Genomic DNA, 21,733 nt, shown 5'->3' on the forward strand with positions numbered 1-21,733 from the left:
GTTTCCGGTGCAGAAGCCTGGTCTCCCCGTTCAGAGCGGGCAATCTGCGCTTGAGACGGTAACGCTTGAGACGGGCCCAGGGAGCTCTCAGGGCTGGAGGGAGGCCAGACGGCTGCAGCCTGTCTCTCTGTGGCTCTGCCTGGAAGACGGAAGGTAAGAGGCTGGCTCCAGTCATCCATGACGGGCTGGCACTTCTCCAGCTGCGGCCAGTCTAACCCCAGGGCCTCCTGGGAAATGTAGTTCGAATGCAAACAACCAATGGACGACCGTCAGGCGCGGCCGTTGGGGCAAGGCAGACCCCCTCCAACCCCCCCCTTCCCCCGCCAAGGCTTGAAGGAAGCGAGCTCTCGGACCGGAAGATCAAGACGTCTCCGCGCGTTTCCTCCTTTTACTGCGGTTTTCCAGTAAAAGGACTGCGGAGGCGGAGAGGGTGTGGCCGGCATGGGACTCCGCCTCTGCTCTGGTGACTCCCATAGGTTAGAGCTGGGGCACCTACGTTGCCACCTCCAACTTTCTAACTTCTACTCTGCTGTCCCCACCGGCCGTCTTGTTTTTAAAGGTATCTTAATTGCCCTTCTTGTACTCTGTTCTCAATTTCAGCTTCCTACGGAGGCCGAACAGAGTTTTGTCTTTGTGCGTTGTATCCATACTCGGTTCGTTCGCCAGTGAGGCATTGATCAGGGTTGGGACAACTTGTGGGCAGGTGTGGCCTTATTTCTCGATGTAACACCAGCCTCCAGAAAGTTGACAAAAGTAAAAATATAAATGAATACTTCTTAAAGTTAATTACAGCTGACTAATCGTTTAACGATGGCTTAAAATATGTCACAAAGAAACGAGTATGAAAACTGTGTGGCACCAAGACATTCTAGAAAAATAAGGAATATCTGCCTTTTCAGATCAAAATTTACTAAAAAGGCTCCGTTAATCAAAGCAGTGTGGTTTGAACTATGAGGCAAAACAGATAACTGAGATGTTTTGAAGTAAAATATAAACCTGTGTGATTGTATTTTTTTTTTTTTTTTTTTGAGACGGCGTCTTGCTCTGTCACCCAGGCTGGAGTGCAGTGGCCGGATCTCAGCTCACTGCAAGCTCCACCTCTCGGGTTCACGCCATTCTCCTGCCTCAGCCTCCCGAATAGCTGGGACTACAGGCACCCGCCACTTCGCCCGGCTAGTTTTTTTGTATTTTTTAGTAGAGATGGGGTTTCACCGTGTTAGCCAGGATGGTCTACGATCTCCTGACCTCGTGATCCGCCCGTCTCGGCCTCCCAAAGTGCTGGGATTACAGGCTTGAGCCACCGCGCCCGGCATGTGATTGTATTTTTTAAATACTTTTTCTTGACTCTGTTAACAAACAAGAAATAAGACTGGAAGATAGTAGTAAAGATTAGCTACACAAAGGATTAGACATTCCCAAGACGAAATGAACCCCTGCCAACTGACAAAAAGCAAAGGCAATGAGGAGCTCTTCCCGAGAGGAGGAAACCTAATTGGTCATTAACATTTGAAAAGATGCTTAACCACACTACTAGTCAAGATTATCACTTTTAAAGGGACCAACATTTTTCACCTATCAAACAACGAAGGTGGAGAAATAGGCACTCCTTTTACTGGTAGTATAGTGTATGAAGTCATCTTGTAATATATATTAAAATTAAAAGTACACATATGTACTCTTTTTTTTTTTTTTTTTTTGAGACGGAGTCTCGCTCTGTCGCCCAGGCTGGAGTGCAGTGGCACTATCTCAGCTCACTGCAAACTCCGCCTCCCGGGTTTACGCCATTCTCCTGCCTCAGCCTCCCGAGTAGCTGGGACTACAGGCGCCCGCCACCTCGCCCGGCTAATTTTTTTGTATTTTTAGTAGAGACGGGGTTTCATTGTGTTAGCCAGGATGGTCTCGATCTCCTGACCTCGTGATCCGCCCGTCTCGGCCTCCCAAAGTGCTGGGATTACAGGCTTGAGCCACTGCGCCCGGCCCATATGTACTCTTTGACCTTCACAATCTCATCTGTGAATCTGATGTCTACAGATTTCTTGTAGAATTCTTTATAGTGACAAAAACTAGAAATGACATGCATGTTCATACGTAAGGAAATGAGTAAATTGGTGCATTCATACTCTGGAAATTACCCAGCTGTGAAAAAGAATGGATTGGAACTATAGGTACACCTGGAGGGATGGCCATAAAATATTACATGAAAAAGTTTCAGAGCTACATATATCATGCATAATTATATTTTTGGAACAAACAAAACTCCTATGTATGTGTTGAGGGATACACATTTGACTATTAAAATGGTTACTCATGGGATGGCCAGGCGCAGTGGCTCATGCCTGTAATCCCAGCACTTTGGGAGGCCAGAGGTGGGCTGATCACTGGAGGTTAGGCGTTCGAGACCAGCCTGGTCAACATGGGGAAACCCCATCTGTACTAAAAATACAAAAATTAGCCGGGCATGGTGGCGGGCACCTATAATCTCATCTACTTGGGAGGAGGCTGAGACACAAGAACTGCTTGAACCCAGGAGGTGGAGGTAGAGGTTACAGTGAGCCAAGATTGCACCACTGCATTCCAGCCTGAGTGACAGGCGCACCAGCCTGGGCGACAGAGTAGTAAGACTCTGTCTCAAATTAATAAATAAAATAAAAATAAAATAGTTACTCATAGGGAGGCAGTGGAAATGGAGAAAAGGGGGAGATTACACTTTTTTTTTAATTGTGTCACTTCATTTAATGAGCACATGTCAATTTGGTAACTAAAAATAATAAAACCTTAAAAAAAAATAGAACAATACGCTGGGCGTGGTGGCTCATCCCAGCACTTTTGGAGGCCGAGGTGGGCAGATCATCTGAGGTCAGGAGTTCCAGACCAGCCTAACATAGTGAAACTCCATCTCTACTAAAAAATACAAAATTAGCCGGGCGTGGTGGTGCATGCCTATAATCCCAGCTACTCAGGAGGCTGAGACAGGAGAATCGTTTGAACCTGGGAGGCGGAGGTTGCAGTGAGCTGAGATCGTGCCCACTGCACTCCAGCCTGGGTGACAGACAGAGCGAGACTCCATCTCGGGAGGCAGGAGGAGGAGGGGACGAAAAAAGAACGATAAAGATTTTTTTTTTAATTTGATGGAAAAAAAGAGCGATAAAGATTTTTTAAAACAATTGGATGGAATCCTGTTTTTAGAATCTAATCCGTAAAATAAATGACATAAATGGATTTGAAATGATACCATAAATTAAGGGTGTAAACACAATATATATCTCTATAAATGCCTTTTAACATGAAAAGATGGCTACAGTCACATGCAATTAAAGAAATGAAATTTAAAAGAATAATTACAAAAATAATATTCAGAATTCTGAAAGCAAATTAATACAATTATTTAAGAGGGCAATATGGCACTTCCTATTTTAAGAAGTAAACTTTGGCCAGGCGCAGTGGCTCAAGCCTGTAATCTCAGCACTTTGGGAGGCTGAGACGGGCGGATCACGAGGTCAGGAGATCGAGACCATCCTGGCTAACACGGTGAAACCCCGTCTCTACTAAAAAATACAAAAAATTAGCCGGGTGTGGTGGCGGGCGCCTGTAGTCCCAGCTACTTGGGAGGCTGAGGCAGGAGAATCTCTTGAACCCAGGAGACGGAGGTTTCAGTGAGCCAAGATTGTACTACTGCACTCCAGCCTGGGCAACAAGAGTAGTCTCGAAGAAAAAAAAAAAAAAAAAAAAAAGAATCATAGGCCGGGCGGGGTGGCTCATGCCTGTAATCCCAGCACTTTGAGAGGCCAAGGTGGGTGGATCACCTGAGGTCAGGAGTTCAAGACCAGCCTGGCTAACGTGGTGAAACCCCCATCTCTACTAAAAATACAAGAAAATTAGCCTGGTGTGGTGGCATGCGCCTGTAATCCCAGCTACTCAGGAGGCTGAGGCAGGAGGATCACTTGAACCTGGGAAGTGGAGGTTGCGGTGAGCTGAGATAGTACCACTGCACTCCAGCCTGGGTAACAAAGCAAGATCCCGTCTAAAAAAAAAAGTCATAGTTCATTAATCCAGGTACACAAATACTTCTATCCCAATCCAGTCTGCTTGTGTTTCTCTAGACTTCCCATGTCCTCAAGACAAAAGCAGAGAGAACCAGGGGACATGTCCTTGCCGTGGGGTTCTGAGGGAAAATGAGGGCCAAATCTTCTGTTCAGGAGCACCTGAGAGTACCATTCACCAGGGATGGATTATGCAACGACCCTGTACTTCCTCCTCTGAAATCCATGGTGTGTCATCAGTACACTTCTTTAGCGGATTTACTAATACGTTCGTTCCTAACTTAGCTCTGCTACAATCGGGGAGGCTCCATGGGCACAGTAACTATTTTGTTATTCGTTGCATTTCCTGTAGCAGCTGGCACCCAGGCGGCATTCCGTGACTGTTGAGTATGTGAATGCAAGATACAAGGCCAGAAGCTGGAAGAGAGATGCAGTGTTGGGCATTCAGTCAGGCCCCTGACCACCCACTGGACAGATAGTCAGAGGAGCTGTGTTCTTCCCTCCATCATGTGTCCCAGGGCTGAAGATAGGTTGAAGGGGCTCAGAGAAACAGCAGCTGGTGAATGTATAGATGCAGGATCTGGCTGTCACGTTGTAAAAGGAAATGCTTCCAACTCTGTAGTCCACAAAGATGCCCACACGCTTGGGAGGCACCTTTATTAGCAGGCGGGTTGGGGGAACACTGGATGCCTGGTACTCATTTTCCTTCATCATTATCACCACCCAGTAGCCATTCTCTGGTGACAGAGTCATGTTCCCTTTCCTGCTTATGGATGCCTTGCAGGCTCCTAGGATCCACGCTGTCTTGTCTCCGACCTCCACCTCCCAGTAATGATGGCCGGAGAGGAAGCTCGGAGAGCCCAGAACAACGATGCAGCTGTCAAATCTTTGCGGGCCATCAGGCAGCCTCTCCCGCTTGTTTCCAAGTCTAACACTCTTCAGATCATCAGAGACGATGAGGTTGGGGTAAGCGGTTTCTGCATCCAGAATCACATTAACTGCAAAGAAAATTTGAATACCTAGCTAGGGGTCCGTGGGCAACATCCCTACAGGGTTATCCCCACCTGCAGGAAAACAGGGACAGGGCAGTTATTCTCGAACGTGGTGGGGGAGAGCACAGGGATCCAGCAGGTCAGGGCCACTTGCCTTGATCTGGGCACTTACCGGCATGTGCCTGAGCGCCAATCAGCTCTGGAACTACAGAGAAAAATGAGATAGGGAAAAAAGTCCTGAGCATTTGTATTCAGAGGGGCTAAATTACAATGTCCCGACAACAAGGAGACGCAAGGAACCCCCTGCTTAGGGCCCTGCATGCTATGTTGGGTATAATCCCGTTCCTCCCAGGAACCCAGGTCATGTTGGGAACTGTGGTCTAATGAGTCAACTCAGCCAGTGAGTCATGCAGTCATGCACAGAGCCTGGGGGGCCTGCCATGACCTTTCTCCTGCCTTTGCTCCAGGTGTTTTTGGGTTTTTTTGTCTTCTAAATAGGGCCCCTCAAGTCAACAGCACAAGGAAACACTGCAACAATCCCAGGCCAGCACACACTATTACCGCTGGACTCACCATTGAACATTTCCATTTCTGAACGCAGGGTTTCTAAAATGTGGGAAAGGGAACAGAGAGAAGCTGGAGTTAGGTCCCTCAGCTAGGGACAGATGGAAGAGAGGTCGAAGGCAGGTCAGCAAGACCAGGGGTGGAGGAGGAGGGAAGTGAGGGGCTCTGGGCTATGTGAATCTTAGGGCGGAAGCAAGCATGCACCTCCAATCCTCTCCCAAGCCCATCTACCTAAGAAGTACTTTGCGTTCTTCTCCACAAACTCTAACTTCTGGTGGAGCAGTTGGATCTTCTGTTTCATCTCTTGAGGAGGAGTCCACCGTTCAGGGAGAGGCACTGTCTTAGCCCTAGAGACAAAAGACTGTTGGCCAGAGAGGGCTGGAACGAGGGGATGGCCCAAGTACCCGTGAGCTGGAAATGATCTACATTCTCCACAGGGCACACCGAGCCCAGCCTGAGCTACACAAAGAAAAGTCTTCTCTGGATTCAGAGGTCTAAATGCTGGTCCTCAACTTTGGCCACAGATTGTCATGTACTGGGGCGCTTTAAAGACATGGATATCAAAACCACAAGGAGTTTTCAGAATGGACTTAAAGTGACATTGATATTATCTACCAGAATTATCTATGTCAAATTGATTATACATCCCTTTATTTCTTTCTATTGAAATAAAAATGGTAGTTAATGAAAAAAAAAAAAACAATAAAATACCCCTTCACATTCATTAGGATGGCTATTATAAAAACAGCAACAACAGGAGAAAATAGGCCAGGTATGGTGGCTCATGCCTGTAATCCTAGCACTTCAGGAGGCCAAGGCAGCTGGATTGCTTGAGCCCAGGAGTTCAAGTCCAGCCTGGGCAACATGGCAAAACCCTGTCTCTATTAAAAATACAAAAAAGTAGCTGGAAATGGTAGCACATGCCTGTAGTCCCAGCTACTCAGGAGGCTGAGGTAGGAGAATCACCTGAGCCCAGGAGTTGAGCCTGCAGTGAGCCGTGACTGTGCCACTGCTCTCCAGCTTGAGTGATGGGAATGAGACCTTGTCTCAGGAAGAAAAGAGAGAGAGAGAGAGAGAGAGAAATGGCTGGGCGCAGTGGCTCACATCTGTAATCCCAGCGCTTTGGGAGGCCAAGGTGGGTGGATCACTTGAGGTCAGGAGTTTGAGAACAGCCTGGCTGACATGGTGAAACCCTGTCTCTACCAAAAAAATTAGCTGGGCATGGTGGCACGCTCCTGTAGTCCCAGCTACTAGGGAGGCTGAGGTGGATGAACCCCTTGAACCTGGGAGGCAGAGGTTGTAGTGAGCCAAAGATGACGCCACTGCACTCCAACCTGGATGACGGAGCAAGACTCTGTCTCCAAAAAAAAGAAAAAGAGAGAAAGAGAGAGAAACAAGAAAATAAGTGATGGCAAAGATGTGGAGAAACTGGAGCCCTTGTGAACTGCTGGTGGGAATGGGAAGCAGTGCAGCCCCTGTGGGAATCAGGATGGTGGTTCCTCAAAAAAAATTAAACACAGAATGACCACATGGTCCCGCCGTTCCACTTCTGGGTATGTACCCAAAATAACTGAAAGCAGGGTCTCAAATAGATATTTGTATGCCCATGTTCATAGCAACATTATTCACAAACCAAAAGTTAGAAAAAATCCCAATGTCCATGAATGGATAAACGAAATGTAGTATGAACACACAATTGACTACTATTCAGCCATAAAAAGAAAATAAATTCTGATACACGTTACAACATGGATGAAGCCTGAAGACATTATGCTAAGTGAAGAAGCCAGACACAAAAGGACACTGGGATTTTGTAAAGCTCCCAGGTGATTTTAAGGCTTAGCCTCTTCCTGTCCCTTCCCCCCCCTTCCTGCTGGGCTCAACCCAGCTTCACTCCAAACAAGCTTCCCAAGGCCACCAGTAGGCCTGAAGGGGCAGTTTTCATAAGGTGAATTGCACGGGACACAATGCACTCGGCAAGTTTCTTAGGGAGCCTCCATCTTAGGATGGGCTGAATTCACCCTTCCCAGTCTGCGGCTCCACACCTGGTCAGCCTCCCTGCTGGCCAGATCCCCTTCTCCCTAAGCACATCCAGAGGCTTTGGGAACCTGCAGAAAAAGGGAGGAGTCTGGAATCACAGACCCCAGTGTTGGGAACATCTCCCTCCCAGGTCCCTTCTGGGACTGTCTCCCCCAAAATGCTTCCTGCAAGACACCCCAGGGTACACCATAGGACCTTGCTGTACCTGTGCAAGATGTCTCCGATGTCCTAGGAGAGAAAAGAAGGAAACTGTCCATTATCAGGCTCCCAGAGGCTGTGCTGATACCTGGCCTCTACTCCTGGGCTCCTGGACTTTTAGCTCCCCCCTGCACTTACCAGGGCTCCCTGCCCTAGGGTGTCAGGGGAAGTGGAGCACCTTTCTTCAATTCTAATTCTAACCACAGGGATTCAGGCATCCCAGGTGGCAAGGCCTGCAATGGAACGACCCTCAAGCCCTGCTGATCCCTTCTGGGAAATGGCAGGGATCCCCTGGATGCTGGGCCACCCTGGGCTCCTGAGAGACTTCGTCAAAGGGGTCTGGGCACAAGAGGCATTGTGGGTCACCAAGACCAAGTCCTATCCTAGGCCTTAGGGGCTTCACCCACTGGTTCCCGCACAGCTGATGGCAGAGCTGAGAGTCTGAGGCATCCTAATGGGCACAGGGGACCCAAGAAAGCCAGGCCCAGGCACACCCACCTGCAGAAGGTCCCATTCTGACTGGCACTGCTTGGTCTCCAGTTCCCCAATCAGCGCGTCAAGCAGGGCGACGTCCTGGGATATGCGGGTGTCATATGCCTTCCTGATCTGCCCAACCATGTGGCCCACGTTCTCCAGCGAGGCCATAAAGACATGCTCTTGCTGCTCCAGAAAGTGGTACACCTGCTGCAGCTTCCTCTGCATCCGCTGCTTCAGCGCTTCAGTCTGTTTCTGGGGAGCAGAGGACAGGGAGGTATGAGGGTCTGTGCTTTGGGTGGACGTGTATGTCCAGGAACCCCCGGAGGCTCACCTCCTGGAGGTGGATAACAGGTGAGCTTATGCTGCCTCTTCGAGGCCTAGATTCCACAGCAGGAGGCAATATTGTCTGGAACCTTCCAGAACAGACTGAGCATGGCTGGGGCTAGCTCTGGGAAAATGTCCTCAAACCTGGTGTTAAGGTTTAACTGTGTCCCCTCCAAAATTTACATGTTGAAGCCCTAACCCCCAGTACTCAGAATGTGATCTTATTTGGAGATAGAGTTCTTGCAGATGTAATTAGTTAAGATGTGGTCCTACTGGAGTTGAGTGGGTCCCTAATCCAATATAAATGTTGTTTCATAAAATGGGGAAATTCAGGCTGGGTGCAATGGCTCATGTCTGTAATCCCAGCATTTTGGGAGGCTGAGGCAGGTGGATCACCTGAGGTCAGGAGTCTTAGGCTGCTCTTACCAGCCTGGCCAACATGGGGAAACCCTGTCTCTACTAAAAATACAAAAATTAGCCAGGCACGGTGACAAGCGCCTGTAATTCCAGCCACTCAGGAGGCTGAGGCAGGAGAATTGCTTGAACCTGGGAAGTGGAGGTTGGAGCGAGCCAAGATTGTGCCACTGTACTCCAGCCTGGGCAACAGAGTGAGACTCCACCTTGGGAAAAAAAAAAAACAAGAGAATTTTTTTTTTTTTTTTAAATTTAATTTAATTTTATTTTTTTGAGACGGAGTCTCGCTCTGTCGCCCAGGCTGGAGTGCAGTGGCCTGATCTCAGCTCACTGCAAGCTCCGCCTCCCGGGTTCACACCATTCTCCTGCCTCAGCCTCCCGAGTAGCTGGGACTACAGGCGCCCGCCACCTCGCCCGGCTAGTTTTTTGTAGTTTTAGTAGAGACGGGGTTTCACTGTGTTCACCAGGATGGTCTCGATCTCCTGACCTCGTGATCCACCCGTCTCGGCCTCCCAAAGTGCTGGGATTACAGGCTTGAGCCACCGCGCCCGGCCAAAACAAGAGAATTTTAAAGTTAAAAGTGTTCTTGGCTGGTCGCGATGGCTCATGTCTGTAATCCCAGTACTTTGGGAGGCCAAGGTGGGCGGATTATGAGGTCAGGAGTTCGAGAACAGCCTGACCAACATGGTGAAACCCCATCTCTACTAAAATTACAAAAAATAGCCGCGCATAGTGGTGGGTGCCTGTAGTCCCAGCTACTCAGCAGACTGAAGCAGGAGAATCGCTTAAACCCGGGAGACAGAGGTGCAGTGAGCCAAGATCATGCCACTGCACCTGGGTGACAGAGCGAGACTCCGTCTCAAAAAAAATAAAAAAAATAAATAAATAAAAATTGCGGCGTTCTCCTCCCCTTTCCTCAGTCCCATCTTTCTGCGACAGTCACCGGCATAGGTTGCTGTATACTATCTTCTGGTGAGTATGAGAAAGCATGACAGGATCCTCAGAGGTGACCCCTGCCTGCTGGGGGTGGTCTCCCTCTACAGGGATGAGTTCACCCTTGGCTGCTGGTTACCTCTCTGCACCCTGAGAGGAGGTGGCCATCCCTGCTGCCCTTTGAACCACAGCAAAATCTCGGGGACCCCTGCTCACTCTTCTCACCCTCCTCCCAGGGAAGGATGGGCCACCAGCCACGACTGTCCTTACCAGAAAGTTCACTGCCTTGCCCTCCCCATAGGATCGCTGCTCCTCCCCTGATTTTCTCAGCTCCTTCAGATGCTCCAGCTGCTTCTGAATTTGCTTCTGGAAAAATAGCACTTGTTGAAAAGCTTGAATTTGGCTCCTGCCATCTTTAGCTGGTGCCAACTCTGGAGGGGAACATCTTCTGGTAGCAAGGCTGAGGGTGCTGCTGCCAGCAGCATGGGAGGGGTGCTCAGAAAAGAGGAGGGAGGAATGGCTGCATCGCCAAAGGCAGCAGAGCTGAGAGGCACTTCCTCTGGGCTTCTGGATTTAGCCATACCTGAAACCAGCTCCCCCTGGATCTCTGAGCAACATAAACCTGTAACTCCCCTCTTTGCTGGACTGGTTTATATTGTGTTCTTTCCATTTCCAGCCCAGGAATGCTGGCTAATGCACCAACATCCCAGAGTTGTTGGGAAAATGAAGCAAGGCCCAGTGTGTCCAAGTGCCTGGCAGAGAAGGGCCCACAGGCAGGGAGTGCCTACCTTGTGTTCCAGGGCAGCCTCCTCAATGGGGCGTACCCGGTGGCCTCGATGCTCCTGACTCAGACTGCAGATGAGGCAGATGGGCTCACGGTGATCCTCGCAAAATAGCAGCTGGACCTGCTTCATGTGGCGCTTACACTGTGGAAGGGGCTGGGGGCTTAGACTTCCCATGCTCTTCCTTTCATGGGAGGCCTGGCACCGGGGGCAGTCAGGTGAGCGGCTGCCTGAGGCCTGGGGGTGCCCAGAAGCTGCCTCAGGGCAGCTGCAGGAATCACGCACACAAATATCGCCAACAGGGTCTCCTTCCTGGGCGTGGCAACGGGGACTCGCAGCCTTGTCTGGTGGCCTTCCTGGGGACATGCAGTGGAAAAATCCCCAGAATGGCAAACCCAAGTTGTTTACCAAGAGGTATCACAAAACACAGCAGAAACAGCCCTTGCCTGAGACGTGTGAGTTCTTGGTTAAACTGCCCACTTCCTAGCTTGTCCTCCTCCGACTTCCATCCAGTGAGGCAGCAAACAGGCCACTGGGCCTGAGAGCTAAGGGCTAGACCTCAGACATTCCTGAGACTTAGAATTCTTGGGCATTTATCCTAAAGACAGACCCATGGCCTTGTGCTATTCCTCCTGCATAGACATGGATCTAGCAGGTGATGCCAAGGAAAGAGACATTCTGACCAGTGTTCCTTTGCCACTTGAACCTGTCCCTGGCTGCCCATAACGTGAGTGGAGGCTCCCAGGGGATGGTGACTTGCGTGCCTCGCTCCCAGTTGGATCCCAGCCCCTAGCAGAGTACCCGTCAAATGGTAAGCATTTGGAAAACTACTATTGAATGAAAGAATAAATAGACCACTGCTCACATCTGAGTTCAATAACCATTCAATAAAAGCAAAGAAGGGGCTGCGTGGTGGCTCATGCCTATAATCCCAGTGCTGTGGGAGGCCAAGGTGGGAGGATAGCTTAAGCTCAGGAGTTTGAGACCAGCCCAGGCAACATGGCAAGAGCCCATCTCTACAAAACATTAAAAAATTAGCCAGGCGTGGTAGTGGGCACCTGTAATCACAGCTACTTGGGAGGCTGAGGCAGGAGAATTGCTTGAACCTGGGAGATGGAGTCTGCAGTGAGCCGAGATCATACCACTGCTCTCCAGTCTGGGTGACCAAGTGAGACTCCATCTCAAAAAAAAAAAAAAAAAAAAAAATAGAAACACACTCAATCCTTTAGCCCCTCCTCCCTCCTTACCTCACAGTGTCCCAGAAATTCATAGCACATCTGTAAATGAGACTGCTAGTAGCCACCAGAAATTATTCTTCCTCCTTCTCTCCTGATAGAATTAATTGTCCACAGGACTGCTTCCTTTCTTCCCATTGCCCCCCCAAATACCCTGCATTTCTCAGCCTCCTTTGCAGTTAGGTGTGGCTATTTGACCATAATATGGCCAAAGGGATGTAAATGGAGGGGGGGGGGGTCACAAGCAGCTTCTAGAAATTTCTAGAGCCTTCCCTAAGGGATACTATTCCCCTCTGTTCCTCCATCTTGCTGCCTGGCATGAGGACGTCACCTTCTGAGAGCACGAGCTTGAGGACAAACTTGGTGGAGCAGAGCAACAGCAGGACCCCAGGATCCTGGCCCACGGATCTGCCTGGGACTGCCTGTGTATCATTTATGTGAAGGAGGCACAAACTTCTTTTCTGTTCAGGTTACTGTTATTTGGGTGTTTCTATTATTCACAACCCAACAATTTTAATGACTACCTCAGCAGTAGATAATTAGGACTTTAGCCAATAGGCTTTCCTTTCTGCTCAGAGAAAGGCAAATGGTAGAATCTCAACCCCATTATGACACATTGCTGTGAGGTTATTGTGAGAGGCAGTATTTTTAACCAGTCTTCCCCAGATTTTCTACCTGGTGTCCACAAACCCCTTGGATTCTAAAGATGGACTTCAGAGTGTCCAAGAACTACCTGAAATTTGATGTGACATTTGTGAAGCTGTGCATATATGCATTTTTCAGGGTCTAAGCCTGCACCAGATTAACAAAGTGGCCCCAGGAGGCACCCAGGAATCCCAATTATATAAATACAGTGGGGATCCGGTGCAGTGGCTCACACCTGTAATCCCAGCAGTTTGGGAGGCAAAGATGGGAGGATTGTTTGAGATCAGGAGTTCGAGACCAGTCTGGGCAACATAGCGAGACCCCATATCTAAAAAAATATATATATAATAAAAATTTAAAAAAATACAGTGGGGATAAAAGAAAATTAGGGGGGAAGTACTTTAGTACTTTTCAGGTCACTATTCCTAAGGATGCTAGGTTTTCCAGATCCCAGGGTCCTTTCTCACCAGAAGACCCAGGGACTTCTGGATTTGAAGACTTATGCAGTATACCACGTCCTGTTCCCTCCCAGGTCTCAGGGGTCCCTGGACCCCCAGATCTTTTTTTTTTTTTTTTTTTAGACAGAGTTTTGCTTTTGTTGCCCAGGTTGGAGTGCAATGGCGTGATCTCGGCTCACTGCAATCTCTGCCTCCTGGGTTCAAGCAATTCTCCTGCCTCAGCCTCCTGAGTAGCTGGGATTACAGACACCTGCCCCCACGCCCGGAAATTTTAGAATTTTTAGTAGAGATGGGGTTTCAGCATGTTGGCAGGCTAGTCTTGAACTCCTGACCTCAGGTGATCTGCCCCCATTGGCCTCCCAAAGTGCTAGGATTACAGGCATGAGCCACCACATCCGGCCTGGACCCCCAGTTCTATTTTTCCTCTTTGAATGCTGTGATTTCTCCTCTCCAGCGAACAATGTATTAGAAAGTGTGTTCCATAGGCTGGGTGAAGTGGCTCACACCTATCACTTTTAGAGGCTAAGGCAGGTGGATTGCTTGAGCCCAGGAGTTCAAAACCAGCCTGGGCAACATAGCGAGTCCTCCTTTGTACAAAAAAAAAAAACAAAAACAAAAACAAAAAAACAAAACCAGTGTGGTGATGAGCACCTATAGTCCCAGCTACTCGGAAGGCTGAGGTGGGAGGATCGCTTGAGCCCAGGAGGTTGAGGGTGCAGTAAGCTGTGATCACATTACTGCACTCCAGCATGGGAGACAGACTGAGACTCTGTGTCAAAAAAAAAAAAAAAAAAAAAAAGAAGGTGTGTTTCTGAATGCTGCCCCCACCACAAGCATGGAATTGTCACCTGGACAACCTCAATCCCCTCTAAACTGATGGCATTTTTCTTTTACAGTTTTTCTCTGGTCTCTTTACCTATAGGGACAGCTGCTTTAAAAAATCCAGATGGCCTGGAGCTGCCTGATCCCTTGCCAAAAACCAGAGGAAGTTCAGAGCAAAACCAGTGCAAACTGGAACAGGTAACTTCCAGTTACCTTTAGATCATTTACACATCATTATAAGGCTAAAGGCCCCTCCCCTAAAAGAAGATGGCCAGGGTTTCATGTCCATGCGATGTAGGAAAAAGCACGCTGGGGACAGCGCCTTCATGTATGGAACCCTGCCCTGGACCTGCTTACCTACCTCCCTTCCCCTCCTGGGACTCTAAAATCCCCCTGCCTCCCATCCCTGGCAAGCAGATGCCTGCAGAGGCGAGCTCCCCTTCTCTATTCTTTGGCCACTGAATAAAACCTGACTGCCTTTTTCAATTGGACGTTCTTTCTTTCTTTTTTTACCCCCCCAAAATGTTTAAGAGACGGGGTCTTGCTGTGTTGCCCAGGCTGGAGTGCAGTGGCACAACCTCAGCTCACTGAGGCCTGGAACTCCCTGGCTCAAGCAATCATCCTGCCTCAGCTTCTCGAGTAGCTAGAATTACAGGCATGTGCCACCACACCCAGCTAATTTTTTTTTTTAGTTTTGTAGAAGTGGAATCTTGCTACGTTGCTCAGGCTGGAGTGTACTGGCATGATCTCAGCTCACTGTAGCCTGGAACTCCCCCTGCTCAAGTGAGCCCGAGCAGCTGGGACTACAGGCAAGTGCTACTATTGTATTTTTTGTAGAGATGGGGTCTCACTGTGTTGCCTAGGCTAGTATGGAACTCCTGGGGTCAAGAGATCCTCCCGTTCAGGCCTCTCAAAGCTCTGGGATTACAGGCGTGAGCTATGGCGCCCTGTCCAACCTTTGGGTTTTTATTTTTTTAATTTTATTTATAGACATGGCGGGGGTCTCACTATGTTCACCAGACTGGTCTCAAACTCTTGGCCTCAGCAATCCTCCAGCCCTGGCCTCCCAAAGTGCCGGGATTACAGGCATGAGCTATCGTGCCCGGCCAGCTGTTCTTTCTTTGCAGCCGATATAAAGTAGGAAAAAACACAATTTACCGGTGACCGAATGTTCTGGATTCCCAGGGCCTTTCTCCAGGTCCGCAGACGCCCCTCCATCCGGAGTGGGCCTTGCCTGAGCGCCTGTTGCCGAGTCCGGATTCGCAGCTGTCGTTTCCTCTACAGTCAGGAGAGTTTCTGGATTTGGGGGCGCCTTCTCCCCTGTGGAAATGGTGAACTCAAGGCTTTTAGGCCGCTTCTTTCCCGAGGGCAGGTACACTTCGAAGAGCCTGCACTCCTTCCGCCCCGGCGCGCCCCCCGCCAGCCCCTGCAGCCTCCCCGCGGAGCTGGCGTTCCTGCGCAGGAGGACCTCGGCCTGGCCTGGCTCTGGCGCCCTGCAGGGGCTGGGGCCGGGGCTTCTCCCGCCCGGCAGGGCCGGGCTCCGGGTTCGAGGCTTGCCCTGCACGTCCAGGCTCTCCGAGGCCTTCTCTCTGCGTTTGCTCAAGGGCTTCCTTGACAGCCCCCTCCCGGCCTCGGGCTGGCTGTACCGCAGGCTGGCAGCCCAGTCCCCGCACGACCGAGGGCCGTTCCCCTCCTTTCCCTCCTTCCCCTCGGGGTGGTCTGGAGTCTTCAGGCTCCCGGGCTTGTTCTCCTCCAGGGAGCTGGACGCTGCGGAATCGTCTGTGCCATTTTCTTGTGTGGAATATTCTGGAAAGACAACCAGCTACAAAGTCATGAAGCTGTCCCACGTTTAGGGCCCAAGATTCAGGGGAGAGGAGAGAGAATCCCCATGGATATTAAACTTTAGAAATGGAGGAAAAAACGGGCCGGGCACGGTGGCTCATACCTGTATTCCCAGCACTCTGGGAGGTTGAGGCGGGAGGATCACCTGAGGTCAGGAGTTCAAGACCAGCAGGGTGAAACCCTGTCTCTACTAAAAATACAAAAATAAGCTGAGCGTGGTGGCATATGCCTGTAATCCTAGCTTCTCGGGAGGCCAAGTTGGGAGGATCATTTGAGGTCAGGAGTTCGAGACCAGCCTGGCCAACATGGCAAAACCACGTTCCTACTAAAAACACGAAATTTAGCCAGACGTGGTGGTGTGCACCTGTAGTCCCAGCTACTCTGGAGGCTGAGGCATGAGAATCGCTTGAGCCTGGGATGTGGAGGTTGCAGTGAGCTGAGATTGCGCCACTGCTCTCCAGCCTGAGTGACAAAGCGAGACTCCATTTCAAAAACAAAAGTTCAGGACTTCCTAGACAATGGCAGTCAATTACCATTCAGTAAGAACATGCTTGATGTTGCTACATATTTATCTCTCTCTTATTTTATTTTTTGAGACCGGATCTTGTTTTGTGGCCCTGATGTGATCTCGGCTCACTGCAACCTCTGCCTCCCAGGCTCAAGCGATCCTCTCACATCAGCCTGTTTTCTGTTTTTTCAATAGCTGAGAATACAGATGTGTGCCACCACACCTGGCTCTTTTTTTTGTATTTTTGGTAGAGACAGGGTTTCACCATGTTGGCCAGGCTGGTCTCGAACTCCTGAGCTCTAGCAATCTACCCACTTTAGCCTCCCAGAGTGCTGAGATTATAAGTGTGAGCCACCATGTATTCCTCAAATAGTACTTTTCAAACGTTGTAAGCAGGACAACTGTTTCAAATAAGATCTTACACAGGTCAGCAAAACCCAGATTATACATTTCAAAAATAAAAATAAACCAGGCACGGTGGTCCATGCCTGAAATCCCAGCACTTTGGGAGGCTGAGGCAGGAGGATCACTTGAGGTCGGGAGTTTGACACCAGCCTGGCCAACATGGTGAACAGCACTGAAAAGATTCTATACCAGCCCCGTTCATACGATTGCATAGCAATCCCTTTTTGCTAACCTAGAGATGTTTGTCTGACATGAGTATTAATCATAAATGAAGTGAAGAAGTCTCAAAGAATAGGTGCTCCAGCTCCTGCCTTTCCTGACCCTGACCTGCTTCTTTAAAACCCACTGGGAGCCTTAAGGAAGTTTACTAACCCAGTGCCAAAAGCCAGAGTGAAGGAAGGGACGTTCCTGAACTAAAGTCACCTGGATCTTGGTAGACCTGAGACTCCCGACCCCCAAGTCAGAGTGAGCTGCTCTGAGCTCCTGGTCCCTTTTCCCACAAAGCAACCAGGCCTCAGTGCTGGGTGAGGAGGCAGCCTGGGCCCGCTTACCCTGAACGGCTGCCCTGTGGAGCTCCTCAGCCAGCAGGCGCTGGTTGATGGCCCGCAGGACCTGCAGGGTTAGCCGCACAGCGTACTCTTCCCCGTAGTAGGTGACCAGCAGACTGGCCATCTTCACTGGCCTGGCTCTCTGGATCTGGCTCCGGGGGATCCTGGAGTGCTCCTTCTCCACACTGGTGTTCTGCAGCTTGAACTTGAACTTCTCAAAGTCATAGGGCACCAGCTCCTCCAGGGTGGACAGCAGATGGTCACTAGGGGTCTTGGCCATGGCGCTGAGCAGGAGACGCTGGAGCTAGCTGTCTGGCTTCTGGCAGGAGAAGAAGCCTCTACCTTGGTGAGCAAGAAAAAGTAGGTTGTGAAATAGCGGAAAAGGCACAGGAAATGCTCTGTGTCTTGGTGGGAACTGAGACTAAGGGTAAGGGTGTGTCCATGCTGGCTGTGTTCTCTTCTCACAGGTTCAGAGGATTTTCCAGCTGGGAGGGCTCAGTGCCTTGGCAGACATCTGTCCCCACACCCCTCCCAAACCCTGGACCTCATCTCCACACTAGACCACAGACAGGTGGGCAAGTCTGCAAGGGAAGGTCTAGGATTGATTCCAGACAACCCCTCCAATCTCCCTTCCTGCCAGGATCTGGGGCTGGCAGAGCGGGTGAATGGGAACAGAGAGGACTATGCTGAGGGCCAGCCCTGCTGGTCAACTGTTCTCCTCCAGACTCAGGGTTTCACAGACCCTCCAGAGCCAATGGCATGGGATGGGGGAAGGGGTGGGCAGTAAATACAGCCCCGTGAGCTTTGCCTTTCCTGGCCCAAGAAGGCAAGTGAGGCCAGAAGGGCACTGCCGGGGGTAACTCTTGCCACGCCATCACCCCTGTTGATCCAGTTCCAGTTGTCTGGTTCTTCCAGCCACATGAAGGGCTTGAAAAGCAATGCCTCGACCACCAGCCTGACTCATCTGTTCCCAGAGCTGACTCAGTTCTCACTCCCTGGAGCCAGAATGCCCTTCCGTGCACATTCACTGAACATTCTAGACAGTGTGCCAGGATGCTGAAGCTACAGGGGTGAAAAGGCACGGGTGTCCTTCAGCTCATAGTCTGGTGCAGGGCCCCAGAGGTGGCTTTGAAGCTAACAGAAGTTACATGTCGGGGGCTGGACGTGGTGGCTCACGCCTGTAATCCCAGCACTTTGGGAGGCCAAGGTGAGTGGATCACCTCAGGTTGGGAGTTCAAGACCAGCCTGGCCAACATAGTAAAACCCCATCTCTACTAAAAATACAAAAATTAGCCAGGCATGGTGGCACGCGCCTGTATTCCCAGCTACTCGGGAGGCTGAGGCAGGAGAATCGCTTAAACGCGGGAGGCGGATGTTGCAGTGAGCCGAGATTGTGCCATTGTACTCCAGCCTGGGCGACAGAGCGGGACTTTGTCTCAAAAAAATAAAAAATTACTTGCATACCCTAATTTTTTAATTTTTTGTTTTTAGATAGGGTCTTGCTCAGTCACTCAGGCTGCAGTGCAGTGGCAGGATCTTGGCTCAATGCAACTTCTGCCTCCTGGGCTTGAGCAACCCTCCAACCTCAGCCTCCCAAGTCGCTCGGACTACAGCTGCATGCCACCACATCCGGCTAATTTTTGTATTTTTTTATAGAGACAGGGTCTCACTATGTTGCACAGGCTGGTCTTGAACTCCTGAGCTCAAGCGATCCACTCGCTTTGGCCTCCCAAAGTGCTGGGATTACAGGTGTGTAATCCCTGTAATCTGGCCACTGTGCCCGTCCAGAAGTTTTGTTAATAATGCAGTTTACCCTTCACCAGCACTTCCTCTGCACCAGCCACCACTTGCTTTATAAACACTACCTCCTAGAATCTCTAGGACTGTACCCTGCAGGACTGCATTTATCATCCTCCTCTGCAGCCAAGAATCTGTAGCTTAGTGACTTGCCCAGAGCCAGGATCCAAACATCAAACCACTTCACAACATCGTCTCCTGCATGACAATAATTTGTGATTTTACTTTTTATTATTCATGACTACCCATGGATGTCACATTTCCAGCTGACCACTGAGGTCCAGGATGGGTCACTTCCACAGGTCAGTCACAACATTGTGATGCCTAGCTGAACACTCATCTCTGGGTGTGAGTGCCTCTGTGTGTGCCCAGCCAGGGGTTCAAGGCTTTGATGAGTTCTGATTGGTTGAATTTTACTTACTATCCAGCTGGTCCACCTGTTTTCTGTTTCACAGAGTATTTGATGCTTTTGCTTTATTTTCATAGCTGACAACAAACATGCAGTTCACTAGATCTTTCTGAGCCCAACATCTTCTCTAAAAAGTGGGTGAATTGGGCTGGGTGTAGTGGCTCACACCTGCAATCCCAGCCCTTGGGAGGCTGAGACAGGAGGATTACTTAAGCCCAGGAGTTCGACATTAGCCTGGGCAACATAAGGAGACCCTGCCTTTACAAGAAATAGAAAAAATATTAGCTGGGTGTGGTGGCACACACTGGTGGTCCCTGCTACTCAGGAGGCTGAGGCAGGAAGATTGCTTGAGCCTAGGTTGAGACTGCAATGAGCTGTGATTGCACTGCTCTCTAGCCTGGGTGACAGAGCAAGACACCCTATCTCAAAAAAAAAAAAAAAAAAAAAAGAAAAGAAAAAAACCATGGGTGAAATGCACATTGATGGTGCAGACGACAGATTTTTGGAATTTTTAGGCTGAGCCAGAAGAAGGGTGTTGACTAGGGTATCACTGGGGCCAGCACCTGTCCCTGATTCTGGACAGTGGCAACCCAGCACCTCCCAGGCAGTCTCCCACTACCAGATGGAGAAAGGATGGGACTGTGCAGTGACGCTGTGGGTGCTGTGTGATCCCATCTTGACTGGTCAGAAAACTCCTCGGAACTGAGACCAAAACGCCATGACAGAATTGGGCAGGGAACGATACTTTCTGGTCTAAAGCAGGATATTTTGCAATTGTGGTGACACGTTTTGCAACAGAGGCTGTTCTGAGGCAGGACTTCTGGAAGGCAGTGTTTTGATGCCACTTTGGACTTTCTAGGGCAAGGCAGGCTCACAAAGCTTTTGTTTGGAGGGGTTCCGGTAATTTCTCAGAGTGAAAATAGAATTATTGCCCTTGTAATGTCATTCAAATGTTTAATAATCAAAGTGGAATGGTCATGGGCTCTCTTGTGTGCCCCTGCCATTGGATGTGTGACCTTATTTGGGGGGACATGGCAAATCTAAACCCTACGAAGCTGCTGCAAAGGGTCCACTCTCTGCTGTTATTCCTGGGAAATGTGTGGCTCGGACACCACGACCTTCACTCCAGTCCTGGTCACCTGGGGTTTCACTTTCTATGGCATTCTCTTCTGCACATTTTGGGATTTCAAAAAATGAAGATTGTATTACATTCGTAATGAGCAAAAAAGATAGCTTTAAAAAGTGTTTCAGGCCGGGTGCGGTGGCTCACGCCTGTAATTTCAACACTTTGGGAGGCCGAGGCGGGTGGATCACTTGAAGTCAGGAGTTTAAGACCAGCCTGGCCAACGTGGCAAAACCTCGTCTCTAATGAAAATACAAAACTTAGCCAGGCGAGGTGGCACGCACCTGTAATCCCAGGTACTCTGGAGGCTGAGGCAGGAGAATTGCTTGAACCCGGGAGGCGGAGGTTTCAGTGAGCCAAGGTTGCACCACTGAACTCCAGCCTAGGCAATAGAGCATGATTCTGTATTTAAAAAAAAAAAAAAAAAGTCTTTCAGAATTAGCTTAACTTCTAAGGGAGTATCAGTCCTGTGCCCCTAAACCATCATGATAAAGGAGGTATATAGTATGTATGCATTCATTTATTTATTTATTTTATTTTGAGACGGAGTCTCACTCTATCACCTGGGCTGGAGTACAGTGGCAAGATCACGGCTCACCGCAACCTCCGCCTCCTGGGTTCAAGCGATTCTCCTGCCTCACTCTCCCGAGTAGCTGGGATTACAGGAGCCCGCCATTACGCCCAGCTAATTTTTTTGTATTTTTAGTAGAGACAGGGTTTCACCATGTTGGCCAGGCTGGTCTTGAACTCCTGACCTTGTGATTCACCTGCCTTAGCCTCCCAAAGTTCTGGGATTACAGGCGTGAGCCACTGTGACCAGCCAACTATTTTTTTTATAGATGACGAAATGTAGGCTTAGAGGTAGGATGACCAACACGTTTTGCTTAGGAGCAAAACCCAATGTGCCCAGTCTTAGCACTGAAAGCCTAGTTCTGGGAACGACCTCAGTCCTGGGAAATTGGAACAATTGCCCACCCTGTATAGATGGGTTACTTGACATACTGAATACATGTCTAGCTAGGAAGAGGCACCACAGGGCCATTAATTTACTCATAGAGCACCTGCTGTATGCCAGATGCTCTTCTAGGTACTATGGATACAGAACTGAACAGGAAAAAATTTCTCGCAGAGCTCACATTCTTTTTTTTCTGATATAAATGCCCTTCAGAAGAAGCCA

The 21,733-nt window shown here is 49.6% G+C and overlaps 1 protein-coding gene and 1 long non-coding RNA gene across 5 annotated transcripts; one reads left to right on the forward strand and one right to left on the reverse strand.

The window, feature by feature from the left end:
* Positions 1 to 9: 9 nt before the first annotated feature.
* Positions 10 to 6,320, forward strand: LOC102119336 (uncharacterized). Of its 3 annotated transcripts, XR_012429654.1 has the most exons (4): positions 10 to 559; positions 4,101 to 4,268; positions 4,393 to 5,006; positions 5,531 to 6,320. It is a non-coding gene; the product is annotated as an uncharacterized lncRNA (long non-coding RNA). The 3 variants fall into 3 exon arrangements; XR_012429653.1 differs by lacking the exon at positions 4,101 to 4,268 and having other exon boundaries at positions 4,825 to 5,006; XR_012429655.1 differs by lacking the exon at positions 4,101 to 4,268 and having other exon boundaries at positions 10 to 153; positions 4,825 to 5,006.
* MEFV (MEFV innate immunity regulator, pyrin) lies at positions 3,104 to 17,567 on the reverse strand. Of its 2 annotated transcripts, XM_045382620.3 has the most exons (11): positions 17,231 to 17,567; positions 15,083 to 15,730; positions 10,771 to 11,120; positions 10,253 to 10,348; positions 8,333 to 8,563; positions 7,842 to 7,864; positions 7,642 to 7,704; positions 5,828 to 5,943; positions 5,606 to 5,638; positions 5,205 to 5,237; positions 3,104 to 5,038 (listed from the first exon to the last, which is right to left on the reverse strand). In XM_045382620.3, exons 1-11 carry the CDS (start codon positions 17,505 to 17,507, stop codon positions 4,485 to 4,487), a joined length of 2,424 nt encoding a protein of 807 aa, XP_045238555.1. In that variant the 5' UTR covers positions 17,508 to 17,567; the 3' UTR covers positions 3,104 to 4,484. The 2 variants fall into 2 exon arrangements, with proteins under 2 accessions (XP_045238555.1, XP_005591108.2); XM_005591051.5 differs by lacking the exon at positions 7,642 to 7,704.
* Positions 17,568 to 21,733: the final 4,166 nt, after the last annotated feature.

The sequence above is a fragment of the Macaca fascicularis genome, chromosome 20, assembly GCF_037993035.2.
Source record: "Macaca fascicularis isolate 582-1 chromosome 20, T2T-MFA8v1.1".
Taxonomy (NCBI): domain Eukaryota; kingdom Metazoa; phylum Chordata; class Mammalia; order Primates; family Cercopithecidae; genus Macaca; species Macaca fascicularis.